Source organism: Herpailurus yagouaroundi, unplaced genomic scaffold (genome assembly GCF_014898765.1).
Source record: "Herpailurus yagouaroundi ecotype Mexico unplaced genomic scaffold, PumYag 217, whole genome shotgun sequence".
Classification (NCBI taxonomy): Eukaryota; Metazoa; Chordata; class Mammalia; order Carnivora; family Felidae; genus Herpailurus; species Herpailurus yagouaroundi.
Window position 1 is genome coordinate 671,901 of NW_024412448.1, and position 21,246 is coordinate 693,146.

General features: G+C 41.5%; 1 protein-coding gene across 1 annotated transcript in view; it reads right to left on the bottom strand.

Annotated features, from left to right (window-relative positions):
* The window catches only part of GRB2 (growth factor receptor bound protein 2), a 74,104-nt gene that overhangs the window by 48,006 nt on the left and 4,852 nt on the right, over positions 1-21,246 (bottom strand). Inside the window, exon 2 of the mRNA XM_040456394.1 lies at positions 17,010-17,224. Within this exon, the coding sequence (XP_040312328.1) occupies positions 17,010-17,087 (78 nt within the window). The 5' untranslated portion in view covers positions 17,088-17,224. The remainder of the gene's footprint in view (positions 1-17,009; positions 17,225-21,246) is intronic.

Here is a 21,246-nt window from a genome sequence, read left to right on the forward strand (position 1 = left end):
AGAGAGAGAGAGAGAGAGAGAATATGAATGAACATGAATGAATCCCAAGCAGGCTCTGTGCTGTAGTGCAGAGCCCAAAGTGGGGCTCGATCTAAGGAACTGTGAGATCACAACCTGAGCCAATATAAAGAGTCTAATGCTTAACCAGCTGAATCACCCAAGCACCCCTCCTCTTTCTTCTTCTTCCTCTTTCTTCTTCTTACACTTAAATAATAAAGAACAGGGGCGCTTGGGTGGCTTAGTCCATTGAGAGTCCAACTTCAGCTTGGGTCATGGTCTCGTGGTTCATGAGTTCGAGTCCCACATTGGGTTTGCTCCTTGTCAGCATGGAGCCTGCTTCGGATCCTCTGTCGTCCTCTCTCTCTCTCTGCTTGTCCCCCGCTCATGTTCACTCTCTCTCAAAATTACACGTTTTTTAAAGATAATAATAATAATAATAAAGCAAAGGACAAACTCAAGAGAGAAAGCCTAAATATTCAGAATCTCCTATAGCAATATTTCTTATATACCTAGGGACTATCTGCTGAAATAAATACCACAATGACTATGGATGGAATAAATGCCCCAAAACAAAAAACTGGAGGAAACTGGAAATGTTTTTTGGACAATAACTTAAAAATAAAACTGATTGAGTATTCTTTAGATTATATGCACAGAAAAATGTAATTAAACTTTACAAAGACTCCACAAAAAAGTAGCTAAGAAACCTAAGGCAATCGCAAAAAATAAGGGAATAGAAAATACAACAGAAATTCAAGAATTCTTATTTCTGGTCTGTATCACCTAAATTAATGCAAAAACAGCCGAGGCAACATAAGAACCAAGCCTGACCTCTGACAGTGCAATGCTGGTGAGAACAAAGACAGTATCAACTATGGACTTAATTTGTACCGAGCAGGATGAAAGTGGTGTGGATTTCAATGCTTCCATTCCAACCCAATGAACTACCATATTGCTAGGCACTGTCAAGACAGAGACACAGAGCCCTACTGAGATATAGGGAATAGAAATACGCTGTGGCCAGATGTATACAATGGAGCCAAGGGGCAGTGGAGAGGGACCTGTTTGCTCTAGGTAATGAGGGAAGGATGGGAGACAGCCAAGATTACACTGGACGAAAAGAACGACATGACCAAAGACCAGAAGATGTAAAATAGCTCGGTGTTCAGGGAAACTATGCAACCAACTGAAACTTGACCAAATTTTGCTTAAAGATAGCATAAAGATGAACTGACCCATTATTTGACATTAATGGCAAAAGTATTCATCAACAGAACACTGTAGAGCTTTTTGGATGAGGATATTGTGCAAAATTTTAGAACAAGTTGACACAAAGAATCAAAATGACTCTATAAGAAGACTAAGACTTTCTCTAAGATTATTTACGTAACACAGTTCTGGGAAAAAAAAACACAATAATTATGGTTTTTGAATTCAAAGAAATGCTGCCTCTGCTCTCTAGATGTACCTCAGATGCTGCTGTCTGCACATTTAGCTCAAGACCACATTACACATCCAGTGACACAAGGAACCCAAATTAGAAGGGAGAGAACTAGACTGGACAACCTCATATGTCATACCAGCAGAGCTAGTCTATGAGCACTCTTCTGGTCCCTCAATTTTCAAAAGAAAAGACAATACCAGGTGGCAACAAGTTCCAAGTATCTGCCTCTGCACAGGCTGGAAGTAGAGAGGGCACAGGACCATGAAGAAGGGGGCTTGAGAAACCAAAAGTTCACAAGGAAAGGGAGGAGTACAGACAGGGAAAAACTCCTAAGAGAGAGCCCACCCCAATTCTACCCCCAGCCTACAACAGTATTCTGCCTTCCCTCTCCCACACCAAGTCTGCCCCAGGGCCTCACCTCCAAGGACCAGAGTAACCTTGGACGCTTTTACAAGGAGAGAAGATAGGATTCCTGGCGTTCCAAGGTAAAACCCAAAATACTTTGAACACTAACAATGCTATCTAGGTAGGGACAATGTATAGCAGAGCTGGTCCAAAAACACTTCCTGCAACAATGTAAATATCTTATGTCTGCACTAATACAGTAGTCACTAGCCATATGTAGCTGTTGAGATGTTGAAATACAGCCAATGCAAGTGAAGATGGAATTTTTTTTATTTGACACAATTTTTTTTTGTTTGTTTTTAAGTTTACTTCTTTTGAGCCCAAAACCCACGGAGCCTGACGTGGGGCTTCAACACACAAACCATGAGCCCATGACCTGAACCAAAACCAAGAGTCAGATGCTTAATCGACTGAGCCACCCAGGTGCCCCTAACTTAAATTAATAAATTTTAATAGTCATATATAGCTAGTGGCCACAGTACTGAACAGTGCAGCACTAAAGAGCAGGCATATGGAGACCCAACACTTTGTGTTCCAGCCTTAAAATGTCATTAGCATGTATTACATGAGAAATAACACCTTCCACAGAAACAAATTTATAAGTTTTAGAAAACTGTCATTAAGTAGGGACTTAAGAGACTACTTAATGGACTCAAGAGAATGTTAAACTTTCAGTGTGTGTATGTATATGTACTTTTTAGAATCTATGTACACAGGGGCTCCTGGCTGGCTCAGTCGAAAGAACATGTGCGACTCTTGATCCTGGGGTTATGAGTTTGAGCCCCATGGTGGGTGTAGAGATTACTTAAATAAAAACAACTTAAAAAATAAAATAGGGGTGTATGGGTGGCTCAGTTGGTTGTGTCCGACTTTGGCCCGGGTCAACATCTCATGGTTCATGAGTTTGAGCACCAGATTGGGCTCTGAGTTGACAGCAAGAAGCCTGCTTGGCATTCTCTCTCTCCTTCTTTCTGTCCCTCCCCTGCTAACACTCTCTCAAAATAAATATTTAAAAATAAATAAGTTTTTGAGGTTGCCTGGGTGGCTCAGTCAGTTAAGCATCTGACTTCAGCTCAGGTCATGATCTCACAGTTCATGAGATCGGGCTCTGTACTGACAGCTCAGAGCCTGGAGCCTGCTTTGGATTCTGTGTCTCCCTCTCTCTCTGCCCCTCTCCTGCTCACAGTCTTTCTCTCTAAAATAAATAAACATTAAAAATATTTTTTCTGGGGCGCCCAGGTGGTTCAGTTGGTTAAGCATCTGACTTCAGCTCAGGTCATGATCTCACGGTTCGTAAGTTCAAGCCCCGCGTTGGGCTCTGTGCCGACAGCTCAGAGCCTGGAGCCTGCTTGGGATTCTGTGTCTCCCTCTCTCTCTGCCCTTCCCCTCCTCACACTAAGTAAACTTAAAAATAAATAGTTCCTTCAAGGGAGTTGTGGTGTCAGAGACACAAAATTTGAGTTTAAAGACACTTACCTAGATAAGGTCTTATCTAAATAAAGAAGGGTCATAATTACTCTGAAGATCCTGCACGTGCCACGCTGTTACCAATATGGCTCACATCTACTTTTATAACTGCCAAATACAAGGAAAGGCCATTAACTATCCAGGTTTAAGTATTCTAGGACAACTCCCAACATGTCTTCAGGGCTGAGAGCAAGCTCTACTAATGTTAGAAACAGAAGTTCTCAGTAAATCAAGCATAGCTGGATGGACAAATTGGTCCTGAGCATTTCTAAATTATGTCGAAAAAATTTTCAATACTCATGTCTCACTAAGTCTGTTTCATTCAGAATATCCAGTGCACACCTCTGGCACAGCTCTTAAAACAGCGTATTACTAAATATTTATGTATATTTTGAACCCTTTGCACTAAGCATAGTACCCTTCACGTAGGACATACTCAGTAATTTGTCATGATTTACCAAGATACTGGATAAGCAGTTGTAAGAATTCACCAAAATTCCACAATTATCATGACACACTCAAGGAAAAAATAATTCACCAACTAGACCTAATAGACATCTCTTTCTTTCCTTTCCTTTTTTCTTTCCTAATCTCTGTCTGTCATGGGGCTTGAACTCATGACTCTGAGATCTAGAGTCACATGTTGTACCATCTGAGCCAGCCAGGCCCCGCCTACCAGACATCTATGGAACTCTACCCAACAACAAGAGAATAAACACTCATCTCGAATGTGCAGAACATTTTTCAGCATCATTTGTGAGACAACAAAACAAGCACCAATAAACTTAAAAAGACTGAAATAATTCAAAGTATGTTCTACATGCACAATGAAATTATAACAGAATTCAACACCAGATGGAATTCTGGGAAATTCACAAATATGTGGAAATTAAACAACACACTTCTAAATAACCAGTGGGTCAAAGAAAAAAACAAGGAAAATTAGAAAATACTTTGAGATGAATGAAAAAAAAATAACTGCATACCAAATTTATGGGATGCAGCTAAGGCAAAATTTAGAGGGAAATTTATAGCTGTAAATACCATAGTTCACTCCAAATGGAGGTTGCTATTATTTTATGTATAAAACTCAAAACCTAAACCTCAAAGCAGGTAATACAAGAATAATTTCTCATCAGGTTATTTGAGAATATGGAGATGAGAAGCATGCCTTTTTGCTAGGCCTTTACTATCTAACTGGACAGGTATTTGTTCTTTCTGCCACACCAGTAACCTAAATTGGGGAAACCAATAATGCAATTAACCTCAAGAAAAGACCTGTAGGGATACTAGTTTCCACTTCTAGCACTAAGTGGCCATTAGTCACAAATTCACCTGGATATCTCATATGGACAATATTAACACAGTTTTAGAAAACTGACACCAATTTCAGGTTCAAGATCTATTGTGATTCAGCTGTATCATGTCACTTGGAGAAAGTAGTAATCATTATGATCTTCTCTAACAGCCTGGCATAGAAATCCTTTGAGCTACTGCTATTTTCAAAAGAGGTACACTTCAACAGAAACCCTGTCCTTGCTTCCATAAGGTGAAGTACCTGCTTATTTTCATTATTAAAATTTTGAGTATGGTTTCAAAGTGTTTCTCACTGTATCTGGAAAGCATTAAAAAAGTAACTGTGGCTATATTCATTAATTTTTTTTTCCTGAAAGGTGACAGAAAACCTGACCAATGAGTTTCCTTTTTTACATTTTCTAACAATAAATGCAACATTTATTTATTTAATTTCAAAACAAAAACAGTTATCTGGGTGACAGGAGTATGGCCCAACTCTCTTTTACACTTTTCTATTAAATAATTCTAATAAGTGTTTAAAAAGAATAAAATGAGGGGCATCTGGGTGGCTCAGTTGGTTGAGTGTCCGACTTCGGCTCAGGTCACAATCTCATGGCTCGTGGGTTCGAGCCCCACATCGGGCTCTGTGCTGACGGCTCAGAGCCTGGAGTCTCCTTCGGAATCTGTGTCCCCTTCTCACTCTGCCCCTCCCTCGCTCATGCTGTCTCTCTCTCTCTCTCTCTCTCTCTGAATAAATAAAACAGTAAAAAATATTTTAAAAAAGAATAAAATGAAGACACCTGATTTTTACTGCGTAATAGATTAACTAGAAACCATTAATAACTTCAAACCTTTTTGTCTTAATTTTACTTTTCTAAGCTACACATTCTATTAAAGTTGATAAATAACAAAATGTCAGTTTGACTAGACCTAAATATGGACAAAAGGAGAAATGAGTAATTAAACCTCTGAGAAGTGCAATTTGGCTGCATTAGTAATTTTAATCCAGTTTGAAAACTGATTTAAGTGAACATTAAATATGTAGGAAAGCACATAACATTCCTTTCATATCACTTGTCTGGAAAAGATGAGTGGGAAATAACTAGATCTGGGTGGCAAGACCAGTTTCAGGGCCAAACTATTCACAAGGAAAAGGGCTGAGCATGCTTCTAGTTCACGGCCACACATTCTACACAAAGCCTGTGCAATAGTCCTAGATGATGTGGAGGATGTTTGGGTTTCCAAACCAAGAGGAGTAAAACAAAAAACATAGAACATAAAACATAAAACAAATTTGCTCCACGAGGCTGTACAGTGTTTTTTCCCTCTTGTTAAGAAAGCAAAACAGGCCTCCCAATGTTTGTTGATTTGCAAACTGACATTTGAAAAATTATTGTGGTGGTGTTTTTTACTGCTTTTCTGGTTATGAAACAAATGTTTACAAAAACATCAATTATAGAAATACATGCTACAGAAAATGAAAATTCACCATAATCTCAAATATCCAGAGAAAACCGTTACCAACAGTTTTTTTTCCTTCATACTGCAGTACATGTAAGGTGAGGATGCTTCAGCAAGTCATTCTACCTTTTTGTTAAAAGCTCTCAGCAGAAGGTCCTGGCTCTAAAGAGCTCAACATTTACAGCATCAACTAACAAAACCTGGTTTGTTTTTCTAAACATAAGTTACCATGGATGATTTCCTCTAGAAGGGTTTCATTTAGGCAAAGTAAAACGGAATTAAAACTACACCTACAAGAGACGCCTGGCTGGCTCAGTCAAAAGAGCCCACAATTCTTGATCTCAGCGTTCTGAGTTTGAGTCCCATGTTGGGTGTAGCCATTACTTAAATAAATAAATAAACTTAAAAGTAAAATAAAATAAAATAAAACTACATCTATGAATACATACCAAACTTCTCAGCTATCAAAATTACTTATTAACCTGACACAGCTATAAAAGCAGATTAGGGGCACCTGGGTAGCTCAGTCAGTTAAGTGTCCGACTCTTGATTCTGGCTCAGGTCATGATCTCACGGTTTAGGAGTTCAAGTCCCGCCCTGGGCTCCAGGACTGACAGAGCAGAGCTTGCTTGGGATTCTCTCCTTCTCTCCCTCTCTCTATCTGCCCATCCCCCCCTACACACACGGCGCTCTCTCTCTCTCAAAACAAATAAACTTAAAAATAAATAAATAAAAGCAAATTATCAGCAGAAGGAATAGCACAAAATAAAATGTGCCTCAGAAATAATGTTCTGTGTTAAAGGAGACTGAAGCATGAAGCAGACATTAGCTGTGCTATTATGTATTCTGGCTATGCAGTATGAGCCACTGTCATTTAACCAAAGTCAAGCAGGTAATCTGTTCAGCCCTTTTGGGAAGTAGATCATATACACCAAGAACCTCCTTTGAAATTATGAACAAAATTATCATCAGAAACAAGGTAAATATCAGCAATAGGGACATAGTTAAGTCTATTATGATCGTTAACTTTAAAAGTACTTAATATCAAACCATTACAAATAATCAGTAAAACTGGATGCCTGGGTGGCTCAGTCGGTTAAGCATCTGACTCTTGATTTCAGCTCAGGTCAGGATCTCATGGTTCCAGAAATCAAGGCCTGAGTTGCTGGCAGCTCAGAGCCTGCTTAAGATTCTCCGTCTCCCTCTCTGCCCCTCCCCTGCTCATGTTCACTCTCAGAATCAATAAATATTTTTAAAAAAATCAGTAAAACCAATATGGGAAAATGGTAACATATGTTGTATTTTAAGTCTACTACAGTTACAGCATTACGAAAATGTATATATAATAATAAAACCTAGAAGAGATCTGAAATCATAAAATTACAGGGGGAGGGGAACATGCAGGATTTTGAGCTTCCTGTTTTTTTCTATGAATGTGTATTAACGTAATTTTAAATGTTAAACTAAAGTGGAAATATTGCTAATAAAATGCTATAAATATATTTTCCCCTAGCAATCCATTTTAAACCATACTTCTCAAAAATAAAAATAAAAAATAAACCATACTTCTCTATGAAAATAAAGGTCTATGCGAGAATAACACAAAGACGACAGGCAATAACCTATTTTCTCACTGATAACACATGCTCCCCTCTATTTCTCTGCAAAGCCTACAGTTTCAAGGTTCAAAATTTCCCCTCACTTTATAACTAATTTGATGCTTTTTGTATTTTTCAAAAGCAAAGTTCTACAGAAGGCTTTTGTCATTTTGCTAAACCTAGGTTTTAAAAGTCCGCTGTTAAAGAATAAATTAGTTAAAAATTAACAACAAAAATAGACATTAAAGAGGTATTAGAAACAAAAAGCAAAAAGCAAGCAAGCTATTGTTAAAGTGAGAAAATACTTCCAATATTTTACCCACAACCCTCAGCACCTGTTGGGGTAAAAATATCTGGACAGAAAACATAAGAACTGATGCTAGAAATGGGACACAAGTAGGCTCTAAGCTTTCCTATAAGGTAAAGAAGGAAACATGTTAAAGCCGTATTTAAGCATCTCTAAGATTTTAGAAAGTTGTTTGGGGGGAAAATCCGCCTATTTCTGGCACTGAGACCAGAAGAGAATCTTTTCTCGCCGAGGACACTTACAAACAGTGAAAGACTCCTTAATACCCCTACAGTAAATAAAATAACGAACTTTCCCAAGGCTGTTTCTCACCTATCTCAATGTTGGCCAATAGCACAACGCTAAAGCTCCATTCAGCCAAGAAGTCTACAAAAGGAAGGCCCCCAGCAGAATGCTGGGCAGGTGCCCATTTCCTCGCTTTTGGGTTCAATCCTGAGAGAAACCAAAGACTTTAAGGATGGAGAAACCACTTGTCTTCCACACAACCCTCCACCAATGCCATACTTTTAGCTGAGCTCTACAACAAGGTTTAAACAGTTCTGACTTTGAGGTAATGTCAAGACAAGAACCTGGCTGGTTTTATGGGTAGAGTCATGTGACTTAACCTGAGCCATCGGTTGGACTGACATCTTATCAAAGCTGTGTACCTGAATAACATGAATAAAATTAATGGCAGGGGCACCTGGCTGGCTCAGTCGGTGGAGGGTGCAACTCTTGATCTTGGGGTCATTGAGTTCAAGCCCCTCCTTTGGCGTAAAGATTACTTAAATAAACAAACAAACCTTTTTAAAAACTAATCAAAACACAAACTAATGGCAGCTAGCCTTGTCGTCTACTTTAGTCCAATCACAGCATTAAGTACACTAACATATTAGCTTTTTAAATCTTCATTGTGACTCTAGGAAGGTAGGTGTTCTTCGTTCCATTTTACACATGGTTGAACCAAAGCACAAAGTAAATCGCCCAGGATCAAAATGCCAGCTCTCCCAATGGCTGAGCTGGGATTCAAAGCAGCTAGGTCTAGCCTGGAGTGTTGGAGTACGTGTTCTTTATCACAATACTACAGATGTCTCTCATTCCACATCCACAAGGAGGTGAAACTGAGGGGCCAGTTTCACCAAACTTGCCAAAAGGACCAAGATTTTCCTTGAAGTCATTTTGAATCACTTTTTAAAATGTCTCTAAGTTTTAGGACACTGACACACAGTGAATTTCAGCCTAAAGATTTAAAAGCAGGTTAAGTCTCAGCTATTAAAAAAACCCAACTGGGGCACCTGGTGGCTCAGGTGGTTAAGAGTCCAAATCTAGACCTCAGGTCACGATCTCATAATTGGTGAGAACGAGCCCCAAGTCTGGCTCTGCACTGACAATGCAAAGCCTCCTTGGGATTCCCGCTCTCTCCCTCTCTCTCTCTGCCCCTTCCCTGCTCACACAAATGCGAGCTAGCTCTCTCAAAAAAAAAAAAAATAAATAAATAAACATTAAAAAACAAATAAATCTTGGGGGCACCTGGGTGGCTCAGTCAGTTAAATGTCCGACCTCGGCTCAGGTCATGATCTCACGGTTCGTGGGTTTGAGCCCCGTGTCAGGCTCTGTGCCTACAGCTCAGAGCCTGGAGCCTGCTTCGGTTTCTGTGTCTCCCTCTCTCTACCCCTCTCCTGCTCGCATTCTGTCTCTCTCAAAAATAAACAAACATTAAAACAAAACAAACATGCTGACCAGAGCACTTTAACTTCCCGGAATATCCGTCAAATAAAATGGATATAAAATGGTAACTACTATTTCAATATAACTTTTTTAATTTTTTAAAAATATTTATCCATTTTTGAGAGACAAAAAGAGACAGAGTGTGAGCAGGGGAGGGGCAGAGAGAGACAGAGGCCCAGAATCCGAAGCAGGCTCCAGGCTCTGAGCTGTCAGCACAGAGCCCAACATGGGGCCAGAACACTTGAACCTTGAGATCATGACCTGAGCTGAAGTTGGATGCTTAAGAGACAGAGCCACCCAGATGCCCCATAACTTTATTGTTTTCATAAAACTATAAATTGGTTAAAGTAAGACAAAAGAGTACAAAAGAAGAAGGAAAAAAAATCACCTGAAATCAAGCCCCTTGGAGGTTACCACTGTTACCTTTTAGAGGACCATTCAGAAAGTCCACATATTTAGCAAGCAAACAGAAATACCCCTAATGGGAGCTCCCTCTCCAGTTTGACCTCATTTGGGAATGAAAAGGCCCTACAGGGTGGCAGTTAAGAACACAGAATCTGGATCCAAACCGGTCTGAATCTGAATGCTAACTGGTGAACTCGGGCCACTTACTGAACCTAACCCTCACATCCCTCATCAGTAAAATGGGAATAACAGCATCTTTGTTAAGATTCTTTGGAGGGCTAAAAGGGAATGGAAGTAAAATACTTAGCTTCCTGCAAGGACATCCTGAGCACTCAATGTACTAGTTACGTTACTACTTTTTAAAAAAAAGATCCACTTAAACACTTCTCTGTGCCAAGTGTAGACATTCTGTGTTGACATAGATTTACACCAACATTAACACCTTCATAGCATTCCATCTCACGGCACGATAACCTGCTTACGTAGCGTCCTACTAATGGGCTACTTAGGTTTGGGGTTTTGGTGTTTTTTTTGTTTGTTTGTTTTTTGTAATATGGTTAATTCCATCAATTTAAAGATGCCTCTTTTTACACATTTTAACATGTCTGAAATGCATCATGTTTCATAATTTAACTGCAAAAACTTATTTTCCAGGTGGTACATATATTAATTGAAGTAAATATCCTATGTCTACATTTACACAAACTTGTTTGAGAATTTTCTTAGAATAAATTTTTAAATTTTTTTTTTCAACGTTTATTTATTTTTGGGATAGAGAGAGACAGAGCATGAACGGGGGAGGGGCAGAGAGAGAGGGAGACACAGAATCGGAAACAGGCTCCAGGCTCTGAGCCATCAGCCCAGAGCCTGACGCGGGGCTCGAACTCCCAGACCGCGAGATCGTGACCTGGCTGAAGTCGGACGCTTAACCGACTGCGCCACCCAGGCGCCCCCTTAGAATAAATTTTTAAAAGTAGAATTGCTGGGTCGTTTCATGTTCTGATACGTGTCACCAAGACACCATTCAGAAAAATTGTATTGTTGGGGTACCCGGGTGGCTCAGTCGGTTGAGAGTCCAACTTCAGCTCAGGGTCATGATCTCATGCCTCATGAGTTCAAGCCCTACATCGGGCTCGCTGCTGTCAGCTCAGAGCCTGGAGCCTGCTTCCCATTCTGTGTCTCCCTCTCTCTCTCTCTGCCCCTCCCGTGCTTGTGCTCTGGCTCTGTCTTTTTCAAAAGAAATAAACATTATAAAAATTTTTTTAAGAAAAACTGCATTATTGGTACAAACCTCCGCTGGCAGAAGGTGACAGAGCCCGTTTCTCCACATGCTGGCCAACACAAGGTGGGGTCAATTTTTATCATCTTTGCTAATGTGACAGGCAAAATGACCTCATTTTCTCCACTTCTTTCACTATTGAAGTCAATTTACTTTAGACAGGATGTCCAATAAGTCACTCAGTAGAAGAGTTCCACAAGCCGGCTGTCCAGGCCTGGCAGGTGAGCAAAGCAGGTCTGCTGATGCCTCACATTTCTGGGCTACTCACACCTGACAGTTAAAAGGAGCAGTAACGTGCTGTCGGGGGGAGCATCGCAGCCAGACCTGAGACCAAGCCCCAGCTTTGTAACTTACTGCACTGTGTGAACCTGAGCAAGTTACTTCACTTGTGAGCCTGTTTCTGCAGGTGTAAGATGAGGCTAATGAGGGCCAACCTTTTAGTACCCAAACTAGAAATAAAGTACGACTTTGGGGCATAGTAAATGCTCCATAAATGGGAGCTATTCAAACCGAAAGACCCCCGAAGGAACACTGTATTTCCTTACTCATTTCTTCCTCTAAACAGGGATGACTGGTCTTCAGCCAGGCCCCCAGAAGGAGCCCTGTATGGGAACCGAAATTTCATTCTTAGCACCTACGTGGAAACAGTCCATTCAGATGACGGGGGAAAAGTGCGTACAGTCAAAGGCAAACAAACAAATCATTTGTTCTAAGAGAATTCAAATCATCCTCATACGTAAAAATTAAATGCAAAATTCTGGTTTTAGTCAACAAGATCAGTAAGAATTCTTATCAACAGGCAGAGAAATGCTTCCACCAAGCAGATTGATACTAGGAATTTGAAACAGTTCCTTATTAAGTACTTTAAATCCCAAACTGTGTTTAATCATTCAAATACCTGAAATGAGACTCCTGTACCCAAATTCAGGAGTTCTAGCGGCTGTGAAAACTATTACCAATTCAACCCCAGTTCAGATTCCTGACTTCTCAGGAACAGGCTCAGTGGGCATTCTTCTCTCAGCTACACGGATTTATTCCAAATATCCCCAGCAGAAATTCCATTATTTTTCCCCCAGCATCTCTCAACGCCATCCACCCCCGACCTTTGTTCCTAGCCTCTGACACCTATGCAGGCACTTGCCTCCCAGGCGGCTAACTGCAACCTTCCAGGCTGGGGCTCCAGGCTTCCCTCCTATCACAGAACACTTCCCTCATCAGCTAAAAGCCTTTAAAGGCTTAAAGACAGACCAAATTCTTACTCTTTTTTCTTATCTTGCTCCAATTCTACCTTCTTTTCTACTATGGCACAGTCTTCAACCCCATTCTAGCATTCCTATCTCAAACACAAGCACCCACTCCCCCTCACCATCTCACGAGGTCGGGTTTAAGTCACACACCCTCCAACCATCATTCTCAGACTTCAGCTCTTACCAATCTCTGCCCTTCCTACATTATTACTCTGGCAGACACAGTGTGTGACACAACTCGGTATTCCATTAAATAAATACCAGTTCCTTACTGGGACTCCTGGATGGTTCAGTCGGTGGAGTCTGACTCTTGATTTCAGCTCAGGTCATGATCTCACAGAGTGTGAGTTCGAGCCCCACATCGGGCTCTGTGCTGACAGCTCAGAGCTTGGAGCCTGCTTCAGATTCTGTGTCTGCCCCCCCCCCCCCCACCCCATGCTCTGTCTCTCTCAAAACTAAAGAAACATTTAACAAAATTAAAAAACAAAAAAACCCAGTTCCTTACTAGTACTTACTAAGAGTTGTGATCTTGGATCATTTAACCTCTGTGGGCCACTTCCTCATCTAAAAAATAAAATCTAAATTAAGACCTTTTAAAAGGTCCTCACCTGTTCTAAAAATCCTCTAATTTTGTATACTGCCATATCCTGTTTCACATATTAATTTCACTTCTCATATTTGATTTTAGAGGTCCTGAAGGGAGAAAGTATAACCTGTATTTCTTCCCCAACTTTCAAAGCAACTTATCCCAGGGTGTGGCTAAAGAAGATGCTCAGTAAATGTGACATTAAAACGGTCATCTGCACCAAGATAGAATGCTTCAAAGAGCCGAGTGTGAAGCCAAGACCTATTTCTTTCTTTCTTTAAGATTTTTTTTTTCAACGTTTTTATTTTACTTTTGGGACAGAGAGAGACAGAGCATGAACGGGGGAGGGGCAGAGAGAGAGGGAGACACAGAATCGGAAGTGGGCTCCAGGCTCTGAGCCATCAGCCCAGAGCCTGACGCGGGGCTCGAACTCACGGACCGCGAGATCGTGACCTGGCTGAAGTCGGACGCTTAACCGACTGCGCCACCCAGGCGCCCCAAGATTTTTATTTTTAAGTAATCTCTACACCCAGCGCTGGGCTTGAACTCACATCCCAGAGATCAAGAGTCACGTGCACCAAGCCAGCCAGGCACCCCTCAAGACCAATTTCTAAAGCAGTCTTGGAAACTGATAAAGGTAGTTAGTGCCAAATGAGCAGAAGACACCTAGACGAGCCACTGCTGGTTCTCTTCTAGAATCAAAGGTCTGCCTTGACAGCAAAGAAAAGCCACCAACTCTAGAAAGGAATGAGCACAGGTTTGAGAGCTCAAAATGGTCTCTTAATTCGTACGCAGCACTGCCTGAAGCACAGGCACATAAGCCCCTAAATGACAGATCTACCTCGGAGGTAAGCTCAGATGTGTTATGCTCTATAGGGGAGAGGATTCAGGGGCCTTGTCTGGTGGAGAACCCCTGGGACTATCTGAAGCCTGCACTACAACGGCAGGGAAATTTAGGTTCATTTCAGCCACGCAAGGCTGAAAATTGCAACAGACCAATTCCTTCCATTTCTATGCCCCAGTGCCCTTCTTCTCCTCCCCTCCAAAAAAAAAAAACACACACACACACACACAGACAAGGGACAGTAACAAAGGAGATATATTGAAGCATTTAGTTCTATTTTAGGTTTCCAGTGAAATGTTTTCATTTTTGTCTCTTTTCTCAGAGCAGCACGAGTCAACATGTAGAAAGAAAGTAAAGAAGTGGTCTGCTGGAGGATGGGGTCCACATTAACCAAAGTTAACCAGGCGCTCCAAGACAGTGAGAGGAGGTAATCTTTCTGAACTCAGAGGCAAAGGGCTAAGCCCTTTTCTAGGGCATTATCTTCAAATAAAATGTATTCGATGCCCATATGTACACACACCCTCCCTTAGCAAAAGAGGGAAAATATAGCCCTATTTCAATCATGTCAAACTGGTCAATGCTATTCCAGCCACTTATAAACATGCTTTGGCTCACAACTAACATCCTTAAGAGCTATCAAATCAAATCAAGGCCACTCAAATGAAACCAGTTACTCCCTGAATAATCAAATGGAGAAAACACTGCTTTTTAAAATAACAGTTCTTAAGACAAAGCAATGTCCCTCCTCTTCACTCAGCTGTTCCACAGAATCATGAGACAAAGGGCAACTACTGTATTAGCACTTTTTTTTTTCTTTTTGGAGTAAAGCCACAAGATTACTAACAAACAGCTAACGGTCACCATTCAAGAGTAATAATGACATTATGACTTCATATGCCAGTTATCTACCAAATTGGAAAGAAGCAAATATATGTATTTTTCTCTTCCCAAAGAAAATCTGAAAGTAAATGTGAGTACTCTGACTCACTTTCTCTCCCAACAGAACAATTTCTGGGGGAATGTTAAACAGTACCCTCTAATTATAGGATGGGAGAGAAGGGTTTCACACTTGTTCGTGAGCTTACCAACTGAAGCTGGAGAACTTACAAGATCCTCATGGTCTAGGTCTAGGATAAACTTCAGTGTTAACACTCAGGGAAAAGCTCTTGCCTAAAAACTCTTAAAAAATAGACCTCAAATCCTTAGTTTTGTTGCTTTAGTGCTAAATATGTAACAGGGTAAACGTAGAGGAAAATATGAACTACCAGGCTTCTAGGTTTAAGTTTCTTGGGTAAGCTTAATGGAGAAATCTACGTTTGTATTGGGGGCGGCAGGGAAGGCCCCACAGGGTTTCGCACAAGCAACAGATACGGGTAGTTGAACAGCCAACTGTTTAAATTCCACTATAGTTAATGTTCACTGTTACACTGGTTTCAGGAGGACAATATTCGAGTAGCCAATCTTCTGATGATACCACAAGCTGGTTATCTGTTGAAAACAGTAATCACCTATGAACACATCAAATTACTCCTCTGTACACCAATGAAAGAGTAATTTAATAGTTCAAGTTATGTCTGGTCCCTTGCTCTGACTTCTAGTTAAGAAAACAGAAACAGAACACATATATTACCCTAAAACCTATAGCTGGTTCTGTCTGCTGACAATTCAGTGCTGACTTGGAGAATACCCTGAGAAAGCTGGGCATCACAAAAAAACAGTTCTGAAAAGAACACGCTTTCCTTCTCTTTCAAGGGCTCTTCAATATTGCCTTCTATGAAATACAACCTAACATCAAGAAACTACTGAGCAGGTAACTTCAGAGTTGAACTCTATGCCTCCGGCAAAGAGAGCAAAATAGTAGCTATGCACAGGTCTGAAGGACTCAAAAGAAAAACGAAAAACAAAAAAGAAAAAAACCCGTCCTTCTATAGGGGATATTTCTACATTTCCACTTTGTGCCTCTTTGTAAAATTCTCATAATTTTCATTCAGGGGTAGTAAACAAATGGGTGGCAAACCCCCAACCATCAGACTAGGCTCAGAGGAAAAAAATGTCGGAAGTTGGGATGCAGTGAACATGCAAACACTCAACTTCAGGTTCTCCTCATGCAGAGCTGACACATTATTCGATAACACCCACCCTTGTAAAAATAAATTACATACCCAAAAGGGCAAGCTGCTGCCGTCAATTGGGTAAACAACATAATTACCATGTGCCAGGTGGAAAGTGAATCCTCGTGTAAATAGTTTGGGCTCAGAATGAGCTGCAAACTGTAAAGAAGCTGATTTTTAAACTGTCAGCAGGTTTCTTTTGTGCAATTAGAGTTTAACACAGGGTAATTGCTCAAGTTTCTTTTGAGAAAATCGCCCTGTGACTTGTACAACAACGCAACAAACCTCAGGATTTAGAACTCCACTAGTTTCCTCACAAAGAATAAAAATACACTGAGGTTCTTTAATGAGTTTTGGTATATACTTCTAACCGCCTCTCAAAACTAGAGGAAATTAATTTCTAACCAACTAGCATCATGTTCCAGAATGCAAAACCTTGACTGTGTAAGATAAGACTGAGTGCTTTTACATAAATACTTCAAGTTTAAGTCTTTAAAAAAAAAAAAAAATCCCCTAATGCTTAATAAAACTGCAAAATGTATCAGGCTACTCCGATACTTCCTTGTGACAATCACGCTGCTCTGACTTTACGTGCAAACAACAAGCAAATAGAGATACTGGAGGCACTCACACAAAGGCAGTTAAAGACCATACATCACCCCAACCGTCTTAAGTCATATTTAATATTCCACTCAGCATCTATCTCAGCTATCCAGAGCGCGCCCGATGGTAAATGGTCAACGCGGGCACTGAGAAAGGAGGAGCTCGGCTTCTTTGTGTGTTATCAAGGTAAACGAAGGTAGGGGAGTACAAGGGGAGGCCATCTCAGCATCTGCGTGGCATCACACTTACCTTGAGGATGTCCCCCCTTTTGAAGCTCAGCTCGTCGTCAGCAGTAGCTTTGAAGTCATATTTGGCGATGGCTTCCATTCTGGGCGCCGCTCAGTGCTCAGCAGCCTGAAGCCGGGGGAAGGAAGTCTTCCCTGCCGAAGCCACCCAGCGCCCTGGGCTCGGCCTCGCCGCTCTCTCGGGGCCGGCTCGTGCACTCCGGGACACACAATGCCGCCCTGAATCACAAGAGGGATGGTTGAGAGAAGTGGCCAGCACCGAAGGCGGCCCCGCCCTGCCAATCTGCCTGCCGCCCCAGCCCCCACGCCCCCTGGCTCGGCCCGCCTCCCTCCCTCGCAGGCAGGAGCCCCGATCGCCTCCTTCCTCTTCGCAGGCTCGGCCCCCAGGCGACTGACAGGCCCGCCGGCCAATGGCGGCAGGCGCTCGAGCTATTCCCGCACACACTTCCTCTTCCTTCCCGCTGGGTGTGCGCGGTGTTCAGGAGGAGCCGGCTGAAGACCCTCTCGGTCTCCGCCTCTCCTCCCTCGCCCCTTGCGCTCTCTGCTCCTCCGGCCCGAAATGCAGTCCACCCAAAGAAAGGCCTCGCCCTGCGGACGGCACCCAGCCTTTCCCGGTTACACAGGCCTATCTCCTTCCTTTCCCCCTGCCGACCTTTCTGGTGTTCTGAAAATGTTCGGTCCCGTATCCAGTCAAAAGCAAGCAATTGTGGCTTTGGTCTTCAGCTGCTTTATTTCACTGTTCTCGGAAACTAACCTCGGTCTGCTCCTAGGAAAGCAGGTCAAAGTGAACCTAGGAACTACTTTTTAAAATTCAATTTGCTGTTCTGAGCAAGGCAGCTCTCCCTCTATCGCTTCCAGACTGATCGGCAAGCTCAGGCAACCAGAAATAGAGGAGATCCAGCTCTGACGCTTGAAAAGGCTCCAGCCTTTTGTTGAAGACCTATTCTTGCCTAAGGCTCCTTCTCCCCTGAAGACCCCCAAGACTTTGGACTCCAAAGAGCCCTTGAAATAGAGGTCCAAAGTTCAGCAATTCCAGAAGAAGCTTCTACATCACTTCTCACTACTCTAAGGAGCAAAGCTTAAATCCTAACTACACTTGAAAGGAATCTCCTTTTCCGAATCTGAGCTGCCAGATGTCTTATCCGGGGGAAAGAAAGTGCAGGGAGATGGTGCCAGGAAGTCTAACAAATCTCTCAGTCACCCTGAGAACAGCTGCTTCTCTCAGCACCAAAGGAATACTAAGATGAACCAAGTTGCATTTTTGCAGGTAAAGATTCCATAATAACCCTTAGGTAGTGTACTAGGTGATGGTGAACTGTGGGCAGTACAATCACTGTTGTAAAAAAAAAAAAAAAAATCTCCAGGCACCAATACGGCCACAACCTAGACCTTTGCGTAACTAAAGGAAAATAAAGCCCCATTTCTGTCTTCAGTTACTGTTTTCATACAGGCTAAATAAAAGCAGAAAACAACACGGGACACTGGCAGAATGGGGACAGATTATTTATAGTGACACCGTTCTCAGATAATTACCACCTAGCAGAGAGCTCATCTGAGGGGCATGGGTGATTATCATCCTTTGTTCTAAAGTTAACAATTGGGGCATTAATCAGGCATAGCTGCAAAAGGACTAAGCAGTAAATCAGCTGGGAATATTTAAAAAAAAATTTTTTTTTTTCAACGTTTATTTATTTTTGGGACAGAGAGAGACAGAGCATGAACGGGGGAGGGGCAGAGAGAGAGGGAGACACAGAATCGGAAACATGCTCCAGGCTCTGAGCCATCAGCCCAGAGCCTGACGCGGGGCTCGAACTCCCGGACCGCGAGATTGTGACCTGGCTGAAGTCGGATGCTCAACCGACTGCGCCACCCAGGCGCCCCTGCTGGGAATATTAAGATTAGAAGAAAATGAGCATTACCAAAGAGGACAGAAATCACCTAGTAATAAAAAGTCCTTTAGTCAAATTCTGAAAGCCAAACATTCTACTGCAGGTAAACTAATCAACCAAACCAATGTTTATTCTATCAGGCCATGATATCCCATGTGGGGCTGGCTCTAAGAGAGGAAAGTAAAGAGAGAGCTCTAGCAAATATATATATAAAAAAGATACAATTAGTCTCAGTATTTATTTATTTAAAATTTTCTTAGGTAATCTTGACACCCAACATGGGGCTTGAACTCATGACCCCACGATCAAGAGTCACATGATGTACTAACTCAGCCAGCCAGGGCTCAAAGTATTTATTTTTGTGTGTCCTTAAACCCCCTTTATTTATTCTCTCTGTAGTTGCTTTTTTTAATCAAACTAACCCATGTATATAATTTTGAAAGTCACAGATTTTGAAAGGCTTATTAAAAAAAAGGGGCAGTTCCCCACCCCAACACCTACAAGCAATCACCCTCAATTCTGTTTTTAGCTTTCTTTTTGCACCTACAGTATTTCTATATAATATGCTTCTGTTGTTTTTAAATTTATTCCAGCCATGACCTATTGCTTGCAAGATGTTCACCCCCGACAGTTTCCCCTTGCCCCATCCCAGTAATACCACATATTCCGGTTTAAGCAGTTTCACACTGCAAAATATTCTTCACTGCTGATTTAAATATATTACAACCAACCTTCCTTTCTAGTATAATCCTTTACTTTTTCCCGGCATTAACAACTGCTTTTCCTTCTTTGACTACTCTCCAATATGTGTACCCATTTTTATTTTTTTGCAAAGGCTTCAAAATCTCTATGTGCCTGTCAATGTTTTCTACTGAGTATTTATTTTAATTGGTCTCCAGGGCTGACTGTTGGAACCATGTTATCAGTGATGGGAAACCTAAGAATAACTGAGCAGATCTAACAAAAATAAGGAGCTGCATTTTTGAAAAAGAGAAATCAGAAAAATTGGACAGAAACTCAAAGCACTGTCATTGTCAAGGTGCTATGTTGCAACAGGGCGCAAACTTCTATTTCATTCGGAATTTCAGACAACTGCAGTGTAACCAACCGAACAGCAGCAGCATAAAAACCAAGACAGTTTTCAACACTGGTTTTCCTGTTACCTAACTCATCTACCACAGGTTTCCTAGAGAAAGCATAAACAGACTAACACTCTTGAAAATCATGTTTCAAGTAACTACTGCTTTGTGAGATACAGTTTGAGACAAATGAAAACCAGGCACAATCAATACTTCTGTGGCTGTGCCAAATAAAAATTAGCAGCTCATGGAGAAGACCTGGAGGGGTCAGCTTATCAGGCTAGCCACAGAAAAGAGCACTCAGGCTATTCAACGGGGTGTGTTTCATTAATAACAAAACTATCTTATACACAACACTAATGACTAAAAGGAAGAAAGCTGAAAGTGGACACAATGATTTCAACAGAGAAGATGGGTGGAGAGTACACTGAACCCTAATGAGAATACTTAAAACTGTTTCAGCATACACCCTTCCTTCAGTCCATCACACACAGCAAATTCTAAAGCAAGTGCAACTTGAATCGTTCATTTCAAGCAATGTGCACTGAACCCTAAAATGCAGTCTCCTAAAGGTATCTGTAGGATCTGTTCTCCTTCCATTTAACTCTTCTTCCCCAAATTTACAGAAAATAAAAATACACAACATTCACTGGGCAATATCACTTAGTGTTAAGGCCCCATGGTCTCTAAAAGCAGGTTGATCTGGGTTGAACTAATGACCTTGGTGCTTACCGGCTATAATTTTGGGCAAGCCCCCCCCCTTTTTTTTTGCTGGGGGGTAAGCCTTTTAAACAAGCCCCATTTCTCATTTGTAAAATGGGGATAGTATCACCTACTTCATAAGATTCATTCACCATTAAATTAGGTAATATAGATAATATACGTGAAGTGCTTTGGACAGGGCCCGACATTAAGTCATTCAAAATAAGTTAAAATGTCCCTCCCCCGTTCATGCTCTGTCTCTCCGTCTCAAAAATAAATAAAACATTAAAAAAAAAAAATTAAAAAAAAAAGGGGGGGGGCGCCTGGGTGGCTCAGTCGGTTAAGCGTCCGACTTCGGCTCAGGTCATGATCTCACTGTCCATGAGTTCGAGCCCCGCGTCGGGCTCTGTGCTGACAGCTCAGAGCCTGGAGCCTGTTTCGGATTCTGTGTCTCCCTCTCTCTCTGACCCTCCCCCGTTCATGCTCTGTCTCTCCCTGTCTCAAAAATAAATAAAACGTTAAAAAAAATTAAAAACAAAACAAAACAAAATAAGTTAAAATGTGATTCTAC